This window comes from Pseudophryne corroboree, chromosome 6, assembly GCF_028390025.1.
Source record: "Pseudophryne corroboree isolate aPseCor3 chromosome 6, aPseCor3.hap2, whole genome shotgun sequence".
Taxonomy (NCBI): Eukaryota; Metazoa; Chordata; class Amphibia; order Anura; family Myobatrachidae; genus Pseudophryne; species Pseudophryne corroboree.
This window is the reverse complement of record NC_086449.1, coordinates 571603986-571621103: the sequence shown is the minus strand read 5'-3', so window position 1 is coordinate 571621103 and position 17118 is coordinate 571603986. Positions and strand designations below refer to the sequence as shown.

General features: G+C 47.6%; 1 protein-coding gene across 2 annotated transcripts in view; it reads left to right on the top strand.

The window, feature by feature from the left end:
* ANO4 (anoctamin 4) overlaps positions 1 to 17118 on the top strand; it is a 416268-nt gene that overhangs the window by 164388 nt on the left and 234762 nt on the right. For both annotated transcript variants that reach the window (XM_063927829.1, XM_063927830.1), the window contains one exon: positions 12300 to 12464. In XM_063927829.1, coding sequence (XP_063783899.1) covers positions 12300 to 12464 — 165 coding nt within the window. The remainder of the gene's footprint in view (positions 1 to 12299; positions 12465 to 17118) is intronic.

The following is a 17118-nucleotide window of genomic DNA, read 5'->3' as shown; positions in this document are numbered from 1 at the left end:
CACTGAGCTGATCACAACTGCTCATTGTCAAGAATAAAACCTATTCCAACTAGACATTGTTAAAGTTGTTTTAAATCTTTGAACTTTTGGCAAATGTGTATAAAAGTGACACCAGACACATGGGGATGCAGGGGAATTCAGACACAAAGATTTATGTGACCGAAAATTTGGCTTCTTGTCCTCTGCCCTAGAAATATACAAGCCTGAGATATGAGGTCTGTCATGTTGTTTTAGCTGGCTTCCTCACATTGTGCTCATTATTTTCACATTTCTCTGAGCTTCAGTGACTTCTCTAGTTACATTGCAGAGCTGGGGTTATTTTAAAGAATCTTTTAGCTCAAACTTTTTGTCAAGTGATTTAATGGGTATTAAACAGTGAACTATTATGGAAACAGGACACGAGATTCAAGCAGATGAGCTTCAAAATACTTCCTTACAGTTCTAACCTAGGGGGTCATTCCGAATTGTTCGCTCGGTAAATTTCTTCGCATCGCAGCGATTTTCCGCTTAGTGCGCATGCGCAATGTCCGCACTGCGACTGCGCCAAGTAAATTTGCTATGCAGTTAGGAATTTTACTCACGGTTTTTTCTTCGTTCTGGTGATCGTAATGTGATTGACAGGAAGTGGGTGTTTCTGGGCGGAAACTGGCCGTTTTATGGGTGTGTGTGAAAAAACGCTACCGTTTCTGGGAAAAACGCGGGAGTGGCTGGAGAAACGGAGGAGTGTCTGGGCGAACGCTGGGTGTGTTTGTGACGTCAAACCAGGAACGACAAGCACTGAACTAATCGCAGATGCCGAGTAAGTCTTGAGTTACTCAGAAACTGCACAGAGATGTCTTATCGCAATATTGCGAATCTTTCGTTCGCAATTTTGATAAGCTAAGATTCACTCCCAGTAGGCGGCGGCTTAGCGTGTGCAAAGCTGCTAAAAGCAGCTTGCGAGCGAACAACTCGGAATGACCCCCCTAGATCCTTGTCTATGTTCAGTGCAATGGAATATAGAATGCAGAAATGTTAGTTTTGTGCAGTGTGTTTTAAGAGCGTTCTAGGACTGATGTACATAGATGTTTAGGACTAATGTATCCCTGGTTTCCTAGACGTAATCATTGCCATGGAATTTTGTTGTCCATATTAGTGTTGGTGTCTTGTACAAAGCCATAAAAAGTGTGATTTCTGTATACTATGGGCCTCATTCAGAATTTTATTCAAACCCATTTTGCATACGTACTGTATATTGCATCTCTCCACATGCTTCCATAAAGTGAATAGCTGTCAGCAGTTTGATTGGTGGATAGCTCCAACCATCCACCAATCAGCAAGCTGACAACTATTCCCTGTCTGGCTGCAGGCTGGAGTCAGGTAGAGAATGCTGCCTGACCATTCTGATTGGGTGTAATTCACAATCAGGGCAGCATTCTCTACCTGCCTTCCAAGAAGCTCCGGAAGCACCAGCCCGGGAGGCTGATGCCCTGTGGCCCAGCTGACTACTGTCCGAAGGCCCCTAGAATCACGGGGCCCTGAGCATCTCCCCAGTGTGACTATACGTTAAGATGACCCTGCTGCAAACAAGAGAATGGGGGCCAGCACAGTGATATAGATGCGCAAAACTCCTTATAGCAGTGGATATTTGCATATATTTAAGTGCAGACAATGTGGCTGCCGTTGCCACTGACTGACGGCAGTTGTAAATCAGCCCCATATGTTATAGCGTAAGAAGAAATATACAGATGTAAAAATAATGTTTCTGCAGCAGGTTACATTGGGTTCCACAGGGAAACATCGGGGGTGTAGAGTGGATCTTGATCCAGAGGTACGGATAGGCTAAAACTTTAGACTGTCCCAGGATGCATTGGGGCCTCCTCTATAACCCTGCCTCCAGGCACTGTGAGCTCAGTTTCAGTTGGTGCTGCAGCAGCAGGTCACTTAACCGGAGGGCTGTACTGGGCAGCCCTGATAAAGCTTTTTCTGACAGAAAATGTATTCAAAACTGAGCTGTCAGCACTGTATGTCATAGTGACACTTCAGCGCTGCAGTTCCATCACCTCCCAAGCGGCGTTGCATACTCCTGCGGCTTGTTCCCAGGTACTTGCGGCGGAGACGCTCCGGCTTTAGGCACACGGTCGCATTCGCTCTCCTGGTTCCTCTCCCCGGCCCAGGGCGACATCTACTGCAAATTTTCCCACCCTGGAGCTGCCTCACACACTCCCTCACTCCCTGGCTGAGACGCTGGGCGCCATCTTATAAGCATAGTTGCGGCTAGTCTCTGGGTCTGCAAGGCAAGGTCTCCCTTGTAAAGCCGCCTGCATACAGCGCTGTGACTTTACAAACACTTGTGTATTCTACATGTCTTCATACAGACAGCGTTAGTTAAGAAAAAGTGTACCTATTACAGGATACATTGTTTGAGTATTCTGATATATACCTCCGGTCTAGGACAGTGCTGTGTTTTTATATATATATATATATCAGCACAAAGATTCGGCACTCCCATATAGAATCAAACAGCTTGGTCCGGTGCCCTCATAACTGCATGGCAGCAGTAAATACGAAATCTCAACAGCAGCACACAGGACACGATCACAGCGTCATTTGGATGAATATCAACGTTTCAAACCTTTAATGTATCCTGACGAAAAACCATTAAAGGTTTGAAACATTGATATTCATCCAAATGACGCTGTGATCGTGTCCTGTGTGCCGCTGTTGAGATTTCGTATATATATATATATATATACATGTATATGTGTGTGTGTGTGTATATATATATATATATATGTGTTCCCAATTGCGCTTGGGAGTAATAACAATCAGCTCCTCTAGATGAACCTTCTGTTCAGAAACTGTCAGACTGGTATTTGTTTGTGAATCCGGAGTCAGGAAATGTCTGTGCAAGTACTTGGAGGTGTATAAGTAAGCTGGCAAATACCATCCCCTGGCCGGGAATCGAACCCGGGTCTCAGCAAGAAAATGCCGGATCGTGACCACTAGACCACCAAGGGTTTTGGGGTTGGTGAATGGATGATGTGAAGAGTGTGATAGTAGTAACCAGGCTAACACTGGGATGATACAGTAATGATGTACAACACTCTCCTTACTATTAGCTGCAGTCCAGTATGGTGGAGTGGCTGACCTTAGCAGTGCGGTAACCAGCTTTCAGACTGGATGGTCACTGTAGAACTGGATCAGGAAGCACCCTTGAGATGACTTGGACTGGATGCAAACTGAACACTGAACAGGATGGTAGTTTGTGAATAACGGAGTGGATCCAGGGAACTGGAACAGGCTGGAATCTCAGGTGCTGGCTAGCACCAGCAGTCAGGAGCTTGATGAGATTACCTGTGCAGCCAAAGGAAAGGCCTGCACAGGTGTAGAGCTGGATAACGATACTGTGCAGCACTTAGGAAAGAAACTGCACCTGCTGGGAAACGGAATGCAAGGAATCACAGATAACTTCACTCAGCTAGAGCTGAGCTAGACAATGAACTAGCGAAGACTGAGAGCCAGAACCGGAACATATACCCCTTGGTTAGTTGGGATAGGCTGAGCTGAATCAGATGGTGCAGAGAGATCATACTGGCTAATGATTGGCTGAACTACGGTCAGGTGATTGGGACTTGGCACAGCAGTACTCTAGGTCAGGCTTTGCTGTAGCTTGTGGCCTACCAGGCCGGGAAATACTGAAGCCTGTATGTCTTGTAAGTGACAGCGGACACGGGTACTTTGTGATGGAGCAAATCTGCATGCGGCAGGAGGGGTAAGTGACCCATCGGCAGGGCAAACTGGACCGGGTTGTGACAGTACCCCCCCCCTTGAGGAGTGGCCTCAGGACATCTCCTTGGTTTTCGTGGGTACTTTGTATAAAAGTTGGAGATGAGACGAGGAGCATTAACATCTTCAGAATGTACCCAGGACCTCTCCTCAGGACCATATCCCTTCCAATGGATCAGATATTGGAGTTTCCCATAACGACAACGAGAGTCAATGATGTTTTTGACTTCAAATTCTACCCCTCGCTGAGTTTTAACAAGAGGAGCCTTGGGAAGGGAAGACTGAAACCTGTTGAGTATAAGGGGTTTGAGAAGCGACACATGAAAAGAGTTGGGAATTCGAAGTGATTGTGGAAGTTGTAAACGGTAAGCCACTGGATTGATGACCTTGATGATAGGAAAAGGACCAATAAAGCGAGGTGCAAATTTCATTGATGGTACCCGGAGCCTGATATTGCGTTTGGATAACCAAACTCGATCACCCAACTTGAGGTGAGGAATAGCCCTCCTCCTTCTATCGGCAAAAATCTTGTAACGTACCGAAGATTTTTTAAGTGTGGCATGAACCTCCTTCCAGATGTTTGCAAAATATTGGAGAGTTGCTTTGGCAGCTGGTACATCAAATACTGGGGGAGACTGGAACTCAGGAACACGAGGATGCCGCCCATACACAGTGTAGAAAGGAGTGGTCTCAGAGGAAGTATGATAGGAGTTGTTATGAGCGAATTCAGCCCATGGCAGGATATCTGTCCAGTCATCCTGCGAGGATGATATATACATACGGAGGAAAGTCTCTAAATCCTGATTGACCCTCTCGGTCTGCCCATTAGATTGCGGGTGATATGCCGTGGAGAACTTTAACTTAATCTGTAAAGATGAGCAGAGAGCTCGCCAGAAGCGGGTGACAAATTGGGATCCTCTGTCAGACACAATTTCTGGGTGCAACCCGTGAAGGCGAAATATTTCAGAGATGAAAAGCTGAGAGAGGCGTGGAGCTGATGGCAGTCCAGTCAGAGGTACAAAGTGTGCCATTTTTGAAAAACGGTCAACTACAACCCAGATAGTGGTAAATCCCTTGGAGGATGGGAGATCAGTAATGAAATCCATTGAAATATGGGTCCAAGGTTGTAGTGGTATGGATAATGGTTGCAAGGGACCAACTGGAGACTGACGAGAGACCTTATGCTGAGCGCACTGAGGACAAGATGACACAAATTCCTGGACATCAGAACGTAAGGAAGGCCACCAATAGGATCTTTTAACAAATTCCAAAGTCTTCCTAACTCCCGCATGGCCGGAGAACTTGGAGGCATGGGCCCATAGTAATAGTCGCCTGCGAAGGTCAGGAGTGACATATGTTTTACCAGGTGGAGGTGTGACCACATCAGTAGAAGCAAATACAGTAGGATTTAGCAGCGGATACTGTTCATCTCCATCTGATTCGCCTTCTGGAACCATAGAGCGGGATAAAGCATCAGCCATACAGTTACGGGATCCTGGACGGTATAACATTTTAAAATCAAACCGAGAGAAAAACAGTGCCCACCGGGCTTGCCTGGGTGTGAGACACTGGGCAGTTCTGAGAAAAAGAAGATTCTTGTGGTCTGTGAATACCGAAATTGGAAAGTGAGCTCCCTCCAGCAGATAACGCCATTCCTCAAAGGCTAATTTAATGGCTAATAGTTCTTTCTCGCCAATGGGGTAGTTCCTCTCGGCAGGCAGAAATTTCATTGAAAAGAATCCACAGGGATGCAGTTTGTCCTCGAGTCTCTGTGAAAGAACTGCCCCTACTCCTTCTGAGGATGCGTCCACCTCAAGGATGAAGGGCTGAGTAACATCCGGCTGGCTGAGTACCGGAGCTGAAATAAAGGACTGTTTCAGTAACTGAAATGCTGTTTTTGCTTCCGGAGACCACTGTGTTGGATTGGCCCCCTTTCGGGTCAAAGCAGAGATAGGAGCTACTAATGTAGAGAACCCCTTGATAAATTTTCGATAATAATTGGCAAAGCCCAGGAATCTCTGAATAGCTTTCAGGGAATTAGGCTCAGACCAGGAGAGTACCGCTTGAACTTTTTCAGGATCCATCTTGAGGCCGGCACCTGAAATGATGTATCCAAGAAAAGGAACATTTGGCACCTCGAAAATAAATTTTTCAAGTTTACAGTACAAGTGATTTACACGAAGTCTTCTGAGAACCTCTTTTACTTGGTCACGATGTGAAACAAGGTCACTGGAGAATATGAGAATGTCATCTAAGTAGACAACAACAGAGTGGTACAGAAGGTCACGGAATATCTCATTCACAAAATGTTGAAACACTGCTGGGGCATTACTCAGACCAAAGGGCATGACCAGATATTCATAGTGCCCATCTCTCGTGTTAAATGCTGTTTTCCATTCATCACCCTGGCGAATGCGAATCAGATTGTAGGCACCCCTCAAGTCAAGTTTTGTGAAGATAGTAGACCCCTTCACTCTGTCGAAGAGCTCTGTGATTAAAGGCAGAGGATAACGTTTTTTGACAGTGATCTCATTGAGCCCTCTGTAGTCAATACAGGGTCGGAGTCCGCCATCTTTTTTTTTTTACAAAGAAAAACCCTGCACCAGCTGGAGATGATGAAGGACGGATGAACCCTTTCTTCAGGTTCTCTTGGATGTACTCGGTCATGGACTTCGTCTCTGGTACAGATAATGGATATGTACGACCCCTGGGAGGTGATTTTCCAGGGACCATCCCATTCTCTATGAGGAGGCAAAGTTTCAGCCCCTTGTTTGCTGAAAACGTCAATATATGAGTGGTACTGAGTTGGTAATTTCTCAGCAAGGGTAGTATCAGATGACCGAACAGGTACCACTTGTTTCAAACAGACACTGGAACAGTTCTTACCCCAAGACAAAATGTGCATGGTAGACCACTCAATTAGGGGACTATGTTTCTGAAGCCAGGAAAAACCGAGTACAATGGAATGAGTGGCTTTAGGGATGACCAGAAAAGATATTTCTTCAGAATGTAATTCCCCCACCTGGAGTTTAACTGCTGAAGTACATTGGGTGATTGATCCATGGGGGATCAAACTGCCATCCACAGCTGACAGTGACACTGGATGAGCCAGTGTCACAGTGGGTATGTGATGCTTGGCAACAAAACTTTGCGTTATGAAATATCCAGCAGCACCAGAGTCCAGGAGAACAGACAGAAAGTTACGTTTGTTAGCCACAACGAGAGTCACTGGAATCACGGAGTCTGACTGTTTGGGAGAGGGATGTAATACTCCTAATCTCTTTCCTTCCTGAGGAATCTGGAGCGACCGTTTTCCCGGTCGTTTGGTACAAGAGGAGATCAAATGTCCAGCTTCACCACAATACAAACACAGATTTGTTTGACGTCGCCTCTGATGCTCCTCTGGAGGGAGGCGGGATCTGTCAACTTGCATGGATTCCTCAACAGCAGTGATTTTCTCAGGAGAAGATACTGACGGAACCTTTAGTGTACTTTTCTCACAGGAACGTTCTCGGAGTCGTAAGTCCACTTTGGTGCACAGGAAAAGGAGATCTGCCAACTTGGAAGGATGGTCACGAGTTGCCAAGACATCTTTGATTTCTTCTGATAGCCCATGCCAGAATGTAGCTATGAGGGCTTCTTCATTCCACTGTAATTCCGATGCTATCGTCTGGAACTGTACCACATACTGACCCATGGTTTTAGTGCCCTGGCGCAGACGTAAGATGTCTTTAGATGCTGACGTAGATCTTCAGGGCTCGTCAAATATCTTACGGAAAGTGGCAATAAAGTCAGCAGAGGCAAACAGCAATGGGTCAGATCTCTCCCACAAAGGTGATACCCACTCCAGGGCTGGACCGGATAGCAGGGAGACAATATATGCAACTTTGATTTTATCCAAAGGAAAGTTGGCAGGTTGTAGAGTGAAGTGTACGTCACATTGGTTCAAAAAACCCCGGCACAGCTTGGGGTTTCCATCAAACTTATCAGGTGTGGGAAGGTGAAGTCTGGGCACAGAAGCAGCATATGGTACAGGATGGGTAAGAACTCCTGCTCCTGTAGCAGTAGTCAGAAATTGATCTTGGCGGGTAGAGATTTCTTGTATGCATCGTGCCAGCTGGTGATTTGTTACCTCCAGACCCTCCAGACGACCTGCAATATTATTCAGGAGGTCTGGTGATAGACAAATTCCTTCAGCCGGATCCATGTGGCTAGTTCATACTGTCAGACTGGTATTTGTTTGTGAATCCGGAGTCAGGAAATGTCTGTGCAAGTACTTGGAGGTGTATAAGTAAGCTGGCAAATACCATCCCCTGGCCGGGAATCGAACCCGGGTCTCGGCAAGAAAATGCCGGATCGTGACCACTAGACCACCAAGGGTTTTGGGGTTGGTGAATGGATGATGTGAAGAGTGTGATAGTAGTAAACAGGCTAACACTGGGATGATACAGTAATGATGTACAACACTCTCCTTACTATTAGCTGCAGTCCAGTATGGTGGAGTGTCTGACCTTAGCAGTGCGGTAACCAGCTTTCAGACTGGATGGTCACTTTAGAACTGGATCAGGAAGCACTCTTGAGATGACTTGGACTGGATGCAAACTGAACACTGAACAGGATAGTAGTTTGTGAATAACCAGAGTGGATCCAGGGAACTGGAACAGGCTGGAATCTCAGGTGCTGGCTAGCACCAGCAGTCAGGAGCTTGATGAGATTACCTGTGCAGTCAAAGGAAAGGCCTGCACAGGTGTAGAGCTGGATAACGATACTGTGCAGCACTTAGGAAAGAAACTGCACCTGCAGGGAAACGGAATGCAAGGAATCACAGTTAACTTCACTCAGCTAGAGCTGAGCTAGACAATGAACTAGCGAAGACTGAGAGCCAGTAACCGGAACTTATACCCCTTGGTTAGTTGGGATAGGCTGAGCTGAATCAGATGGTGCAGAAAGATCATACTGGCTAATGATTGGCTGAACCACGGTCAGGTGATTGGGACTTGGCACAGCAGTACTCTAGGTCAGGCTTTGCTGTAGCTTGTGGGCTACCAGGCCAGGAAATACTGAAGCCTGTATGTCTTGTAAGTGACAGCGGACACGGATACTTTGTGATGGAGCAAATCTGCATGCGGCAGGAGGGGTAAGTGACCCATCGGCAGGGCAAACTGGACCGGGTTGTGACTGAGAGAGCAGGGGCTATATAGCCTCAGTGGTGAAAGAAGGCTCGTCTGCCACCTCCAAGATGGCCACCGCAACCGAGCTCCAGCAGAGCTGCAGCGACGAGAGGAAAAGCAAACCAGCCCAGGAGACCCCCGGGCCGATGCACTCCACCAGCTCCCCCCGGCAGCAACCGCGTCGGGATAGTCCCGGCCCGCACGAGCCGCTCAGGCGCGCACCTCGTCCGTGCGGTTCACTCTGCCTCCTCCAAGATCGAGGTTAATACTTTCCAAGTGGGATTGCCTACCTCATCGGATCAGATCTCACATGATCACTTTGACTCCGGAGGTTCGTCTGTCGCAGACCTGGTGGCTACAAGACCAGCAATTGAGCAGGGGCTGTTCCTTCTGTATCCCCGACTGGATCCTGCTGACAACGGACGCCAGTCTGAGCGGATGGGGTGTGGTGTTGGAGCAACACTCTTTTCAGGGTCGCTGGATCAAGGAGGAGTCACTCCACCCAATAAACATTCTGGAGTTGTGGGCGGTGTTCAATGCATTGACTCTCGCCCTGCCTCTGGTACAGAACAGGCCAGTTCAAGTACGGTCAGACAGTGCCACTACGGTGGCATACATAAACCATCAAGGCGGCACTCGAAGCCGTATGGATATGATGGAAGTGTCAAAAATCCTTTGTTGGGCGGAACGCCATCTGCCAGCAATATCTGCAGTGTTCATTCCAGGCGCCCTAAACTGGGAAGCAGACTTCCTCAGTGCCAGGACGTGCACATTGGTTAGTGGAGTCTTCATCCAGAAGTTTTTAAACTCCTAGTGGACAAGTGGGGCCTACCAGACGTAGACCTGATGGCTTCTCTACACAATCACAAGGTTACGGTCTTCGGATCAAGGACCAGGGATCCTCAAGCAGCGTTCGTGGATGCACAGGCAATTCCATGGAACTTTCGGCTGCGCTACGTGTTCCCTCCAGTTTCACTCCTGCCCAGGGTCCTGCAGAAGTTCAAACAAGGAGGATATTTACTTCTAGTCGCCCCAGTGTGGCCCAGATGACATTGGTTCTCAGACCTGCAGGGTCTATTGACAGAGCGTCTACTTCTACTTCCTCAGCGTCCAGACCTCCTCGTACAGGACCCTCGTCTTTATCCGGACCTGGCCAGGCTGGCTTTGTCGGCATGGCTCTTTAAATATCACTCCTGAGAGCCAAAGGATTCTCTGAGGCGGTCATCCAAACTATGTTAAAAGCCCGCAAACCGGCATCTGCTCGGATTTATTACAGGGTCTGGAATTTTTACTTCACCTGGTGTGCTGATAAGAATTATGATGCATACAGATTCAGAACTTCCAGAATTCTGGCTTTTCTGCAAAGAGGTCTGGACTTAGGCCTTCGTCTGGCCTCCCTCAAGGTTGCGTCTATACCTGACGTTCATACATTAGCTCAGGGTGTCTTACGGATTCAACCTCCCCATGTCCCTCCTGTGGCTCCATGGGATCTGTCTGTTGTCCTGAATGCCCTGCAAGAGTCTCCATTTGAACCTCTTGAGATGATGGACCTTAAATGGCTCAAGGCCAAAGTCTTGTTTTTACTGGCTGTTGCCTCTGCAAGAAGGGTGTTGGACTTAAGCGCATTGTCCTGTCGTCCATCCTTTCTAATATTTCATCGTGACCGGGCAGTTCTTAGAACTCGCCCAAGTTATTTACCTAAGGTGGTGTTATCTTTTCACCTTAACCAAGAGATTGTGGTTCTGGCCTTTATCTCTTCTGATTTGTCCTCCAAAGAGCGGTCTTTGGATGTGTTACGGGCTCTCCGTATATATGTGAAGAGGACTGCTTCTATCCGGAGGTCAGATTCCCCTTTTGTTTTGTTTGGTTTTCACAAACGTGGCTGGCCTAGGAATAAGCAAACCTTGGCCAGATGGATTAGAATGGTGATTGCACAAGCTTATGCGCAGGCTGGTCTCCCAGCTCCTGCTACTATTAATGCCTATTCTACTTGGTCTGTTGGACCTTCTTGGGCGGCCCGCGTGGCGCGTCCGCAGAACAGTTGTGCAAAGCGGCTACCTGGTTCTCTGTGAACACGTTTATTAGGTTCTATGCCTTTGCTACTTCCGCCTCCCAGGATGCTTCCTTTTTTACGCTGGGTTCTCATACCCGCTAAGGCGCGTCCCCTCCCTTGAGGAACTGCTTTAGAACATCCCGGATGTTCCCTGTGGAAACCAATGTAACCTGCTGCAGAAAAGGAGAGTTATGCTAGACTTATCATTGTTTACTCTTTCTGCGAGGTACTTTGGGTTCCACAGGGCGCCCACCCTGACGCACCTAGCTTCTATGGGTTTGTATGGCATTAGGCGCTGGTCCCTTCTCCTGTCATGAGAATGTGGTTCTATGTGACTAACATTTACCTTCTCTCTTACCTGCTCCTGCTTTGGACTGGTTAACGAAACTGAGATCACAGTGCCTGGAGGTGGGATTATAGAGGAGGCCCCAATGCATCCTGGGACAGTCTAAACTTTAGCCTGTTGCTGCCTCTGGATCAAGGGGGGTCATTCCGAGTTGTTCGCTCGCAAGCTGCTTTTAGCAGCTTTGCACACGCTAAGCCGCCGCCTACTGGGAGTGAATCTTGGCTTATCAAAATTGCGAACGAAAGATTTGCAATATTGCGAAAATACTTCTCTGTGCAGTTTCTGAGTAGCTCGAGACTTACTCTGCCAGTGCGATCAGTTCAGTGCTTGTCGTTACTGGTTTGACGTCACAAACACACCCAGCGTTCGCCCAGACACTCCTCCGTTTCTCCAGCCACTCCCGCGTTTTTCACAGAAACTGTAGCGTTTTTTCACACACTCCCATAAAACGGCCAGTTTCCGCCCAGAAACACCCACTTCCTGTCAATCACATTACGATCACCAGAACGAAGAAAAAAACTCGTAATGCCGTGAGTAAAATTCCTAACTGCATAGCAAATTTACTTGGCGCAGTCGCACTGCGGACATTGCGCATGCGCATTCGCGACTAATCGCTCCGTTGCGAGAAAAAAATAACGAGCGAACAACTCGGAATGATCCCCAAGATCCACTCTACACCTCTCATGTTTCCCTGTGGAACCCAATGTACCTCGCAGAAAGAGAGTTAACAATGGTAAGTCTATCATAACACTCCTTTTTCAATGTAAATTGTGTGCATAGTTATTGTATACTGAACTCCAGTGAGTTTTCCGTTGATAAGAATAAGTGTTAAATGCTAGATTTACTTACTTTGCCAACCTTTGTTTGATGAGTCTATGTGATTGAACATAAATACAGTATGTAGCCTTAATAATCACAGTGAATAACACGTCTCAAATCACTGTTTATATTTCTTTTTCAGATTCCGATTGTTCCAGAGAAAAACAGAACAAATGGCTTATTTTTAAATGACGGAAAATGCCGTATTGATTACATACTAGTATACAAAAAATCAAGCCCCCAATCAGAGAAAAGAGAGATTTTTGAAAGGAATATTAGGGCAGAAGGATTGCAGATGGAAAAAGAGGTATTTTATTTAATTTTAAAATAAATATGTATGTGAGATATGTGAGCATGTGTGTAGTGTCACACATGAGTAATGTGCCTGCTGGTCAGAACATTTGTATTGCAATACATGTATACATTTATGAAAAGTGTCCAATCTTGTCATCCGCTGTTGGTTTACAATTGCCTGCTGTATGGTCACCCACTGTATTTGCATTGACAGCTTTTGGTAAAAAATATACTAGAAGGAATCTGAAGTTTAAAGTAGAGGTATACAGGTCTGAGTGGTGCTCAGAACTCATTCTAATGTCAACAGTTAGTGCAGAACATATTCCTGTAACCTATAGACAATGTCAATTTAATTCTGCTGACCACAGTAGCTGCATTTTCTGATGGCCATAGTAAATGCAAAGTATGTCCTGATGACCAGAGTTATTGCAGAGCATGACCTAATGACCACAGTTATTGCAGAGCATGTCCCGATGGCCACAGTTATTGCAGAACATGTCCCGATGGCCACAGTTATTGCAGAGCATGTCCCGATGGCCACAGTTATTGCAGAGCATGTCCCGATGGCCACAGTTATTGCAGAGCATGTCCTTATGGCCACAGGTATTTCAGAGCATGTCCCGATGGCCACTGTTATTACAGAGCATGTCCTGATGGCCACAGTTATTGCAGAGCATGTCCTGATGACCACAGTTATTGCAGAGCATGTCCTGATGGCCACAGTTATTGCAGAGCATGTCCTGATGACCACAGTTATTACAGAGCATGTCCTAATGTCCACAGTAATTACAGGGCTCATTCTTGTGGCACAGTAAATGCAGAATCTGTTCTAGTGATGTCAGTGTGGTGTACAGCCTATTTTGGTGGCCACAGCAATTGCAGAGCCATTCGTGTGACCCCACTACAGTTTAGACGCTATGATTGGTGGTGAGATGTACCATTCAAACACTGGAGCCCAGTGATCACCTGTTTGGGATTACACCTTGCCTGATGCTGGAGTGTCTATTGGCTTGAGTTATAGCTGTCAGTTACTTCTCTCCTGCTTTGAATGCTGATTGGCTGGCACAGTTCACAGTAGGAGGTGAGAATAGAATAGTATCAGTGTATTACAGTCAGGATGATGGGCAATCTTGTGTTAAATTATATCCTTTGTCTTGTACGTACTGAGAGAACAGGATATCATATAATACCGGCTTTAGCAATTTAGGCTGTAAAAGTGGCAGCATACCCTCCAACTGTACCTTTTGGCCAGTACAGTACTGTTTTTTTATGGTCTGTACTGAAAGTATAGGAAAGGGGGCGTGGCCATGCCCCCTTTACCCGTGGCCACGCCACTTCTCCTAATTTGTACCGGTTTTCGAGGGTACAATGTTGGAGGGTATGTGGCAGATGCAGAAACTCTCAGTCGTTGGAGCTGACTGTAACTCTGCAATGCTTGAGATCCCCCTTCTGATTCTCCTTTCATTAACCTTTATGGACCTGCCTTATTTGGCAGGTCTGTGTTCATTTTCCTGCTTCACTGGAGCTTCCAAACTAGTTAGTGGCGTGTCTATAATGAAAGCAGAGTGTGCAGTGCTCTCGGGACCATGGGTCCAGTGGAGCTCACACCGCACACCCTGCACCCGTACATTATACTCCGCTCTACAGAGTAAAATGTTTGCGTGGCAGAGATCATCAGGAAAATGGCAAGGTCACCATATTCCCAGAAACTTGTAGGGAACATGGTGCTACAGACAGACTCTGACTCGCAACTGCAACACAAAACAGGAGGAGGCCCTCACGGGGGCTGCACCTGGGTTCTCTCCTCTATTAATCCACCCCTAAAACTAGTAATGTCAGGATGAGATCAGACAAGTGGGAGTCTTATATTATAGTGAATGCTGAGACATTTTTGTTAGTTTATCATTTACCAAATGTGGTGACAACAGTCAGAAGGCTTATTGTGTTCATTCTACAAAAATTACTCCAAATGGATGTGCTCGTGATGAGGTAGACAATGTAGATTGTAAGATCCAGTTGGGGCACAAACTGATGTTAATGATTAAATATTCTCTGTAAAATGTTGTCACTTGATTGTACTGTATATATAAAATATAATATTTCCTTTAAAGGTGGGCAGCCCAAAACTGAGAGATGGTGGTTTGTTGCAAAGTATTTTCTCAGAATAGTTAGGACGGGATGCGGTACTAGGGGGAAGGTTAAGGTTAGGCTTCATGGGGGACGGTTAGCGTTAGGCTGCGAAAGGGTGGGTTAGGGTTTAGGCTGTGGGAGGTGTGGGTTAGGCTGCATGGGGGACAGTTACGCTGTTGAAGGGGAGGGTTAGAGTTTCACTGTGGGTGGGGTAGGTTAAGGTTAGGCTGCATGGGGGACAGTTAGAGTTAGGCTGTGAGAGGGTGGGTTGGGGTTAGGCTGCTGGAGGTGTGAGTTAGGGTTAGGCTCCGTGGAGAATGGTTAGGAAAGGGGGGGTTTGAGTTCTGCTGTGTGGGTTAAGGTTAACCTGCATGGGGAATAGTTAGGTTTGTGCTGTGGGGGGTGGGGGGGTTTGGAGTTAGACTGCATGGGGGATGGTTGGGGTTAGGCTGCAGCAGAGATGGGTTAGGGTTAGGCTGCCGGAAGAGTGGGTTGGACTTAGGCTGTATTGGGGACGGTTAGGGGTAGGCTGCAGGAGGAGTGGGTTAAGGTTAGGCTGCAGGAGGGGGAGGTTAGGGTTAGTCACTAGAAGGAGACTTAGGGTTAGGCTGCATGGAGGATGGTTAGGGTAAAGCTGCAAGCGGAATGGGTTAAGGTTAGACTGCTGAAGGGCTGGGTTAGGCTGTGTGGGGTATGGTTGGAGTTAGTCTGTGGGAGGTGGTTGTTAGGGTTAGGCTGTGGGAAGAGTGGGTTTGGTGTTAGGCTGCAGAAGCAGTAGGTTAGTGTTAGTATTATGGTTAGGGTTAAAATACTCACTGTAATCTGTCAGGATTTTAAATGTCGGGATGCCACTGTTGGCATTCTGACTGTTGGAATTTCAACTGCCGGGACATTGATACCAACCCCTTAGAACCAGAGGCATAGGGAGGGCGGTTTTGGTGGTGCGCAAGCTCGAGGTACCAAAATTGTCACAAGATGCCGTGCGGACATTGCTGGGTCCCTTACCCATGGCGCAGCTCCCTTGCAGCCTGGCCCTGGCAGCGCTGGGCTTTTCCCAGATGCGGCCTGGGCTGGGCATGGACATGACCCTACAGACAACGACACACTGTGGACTGCGGTAGAAGGTGATGGGACTGGGGGCTTAGGATGGTGATGGGGCTGAGAAAGGCGATTGGGCTGAGGTCTGAGGAAGGTAATGGGGTCTGAGGAAGGTGATGGGGGGGACTGAGGAAAGAGATGAGGGCTGAGGAAGGGGTTGGGGGCTGAGGAAAGTGATGTGGCTGAGGAAAGTAATGTGGCAAAGGAAGGTGATGTGGCTGAGGAAGGTGATGTGGCTGAGGAAAGTGATGTGGCTGAGGAAAGTGATGTGGCTGAGGAAGGTGATGTGGCTGAGGAAAGTGATGTGGCTGAGGAAAGTGATGTGGCTGAGGAAAGTGATGTGGCTGAGGAAAGTGATGTGGCTGAGGAAAGTGATGTGGCTGAGGAAAGTGATGGGGCTAGGGAAGGTAATGGTGGTGAGGAAGGTGATGGGGGCTGAGGATGGTGATGGGGCTGAGGGCTGAGGAAGGTGATGGTGATGGGGTCTGGGGGCTAAGGAAGGTGATGAGGCTGGGGGCTGGGGATGGGGCTAAGGAAGGTGGTGGTGCTGGGGGCTGATGAATGTGATGGGACTGAGAAAGGTGATGGAGCTGTGGTTGAGGATGGTGATGGAGCTGAGGGCTGAGGAAGGTGATGGGGCTGTGGCTGAGGATGGTGATAGGGGCTGTGGCTGAAGATGGGGCTGAGGAAGGTGATGGGGCTGTGGCTGAGGAAGGTGATGGGGCTGAGGGCTGAGGAAGGTGATGGGGTCTGGGGGCTAAGGAAGGTGATGAGGCTGGGTGCTGAGGATAGTGATGGGGCTGAGGAAGGTGGTGGGGCTGGGGTCTGAGGAATGTGATGGGACTGAGGAAGGTGATGGGTCTGTGGTTGAGGATGGTGATGGAGCTGAGGGCTGAAGAAGATGATGGGACTGAGGAAGGTGATGGCGCTGTGGCTGAGGATGGTGATAGGGGCTGTGGCTGAAGATGGTGATGGGGCTGAGGAAGGTGTGGCTGTGGTTGAGGAAGGTGATGGGGGCTGTGGCTGAGGAAGGTGATGGGGGCTGAGGAAGGTGATGGAGTCTGTGGTCGAGCAAGGTGATGATGGGCTGAGAATGGTGATGAGGGGTATGGGTCATTAGGTTGACCACACTTAGGTCAATAGTCATTAGGTTGACCACTATTGGTCGACATACATTAGGTTGACATGGTCACTAGGTCGACATGGTCATTAGGTCGACATGGAAAAAGGTCGACATGAGGTTTATTAGCTTTTTTTTGTGCTTTCTTCGTAAAGTGACGGGGGTTACTATTCCCAATTGTAGTCCACGTGGATCGTAAAGTATGAAAAAGTTGGGAAAAAAATGTGAAAAATCCATGGCGACCTTTTTCCATGTTGACCTAGTGACCATGTCGACCTAGTGGCAATGTCGACCTAATGCATGTCGACCAATAGTGGTC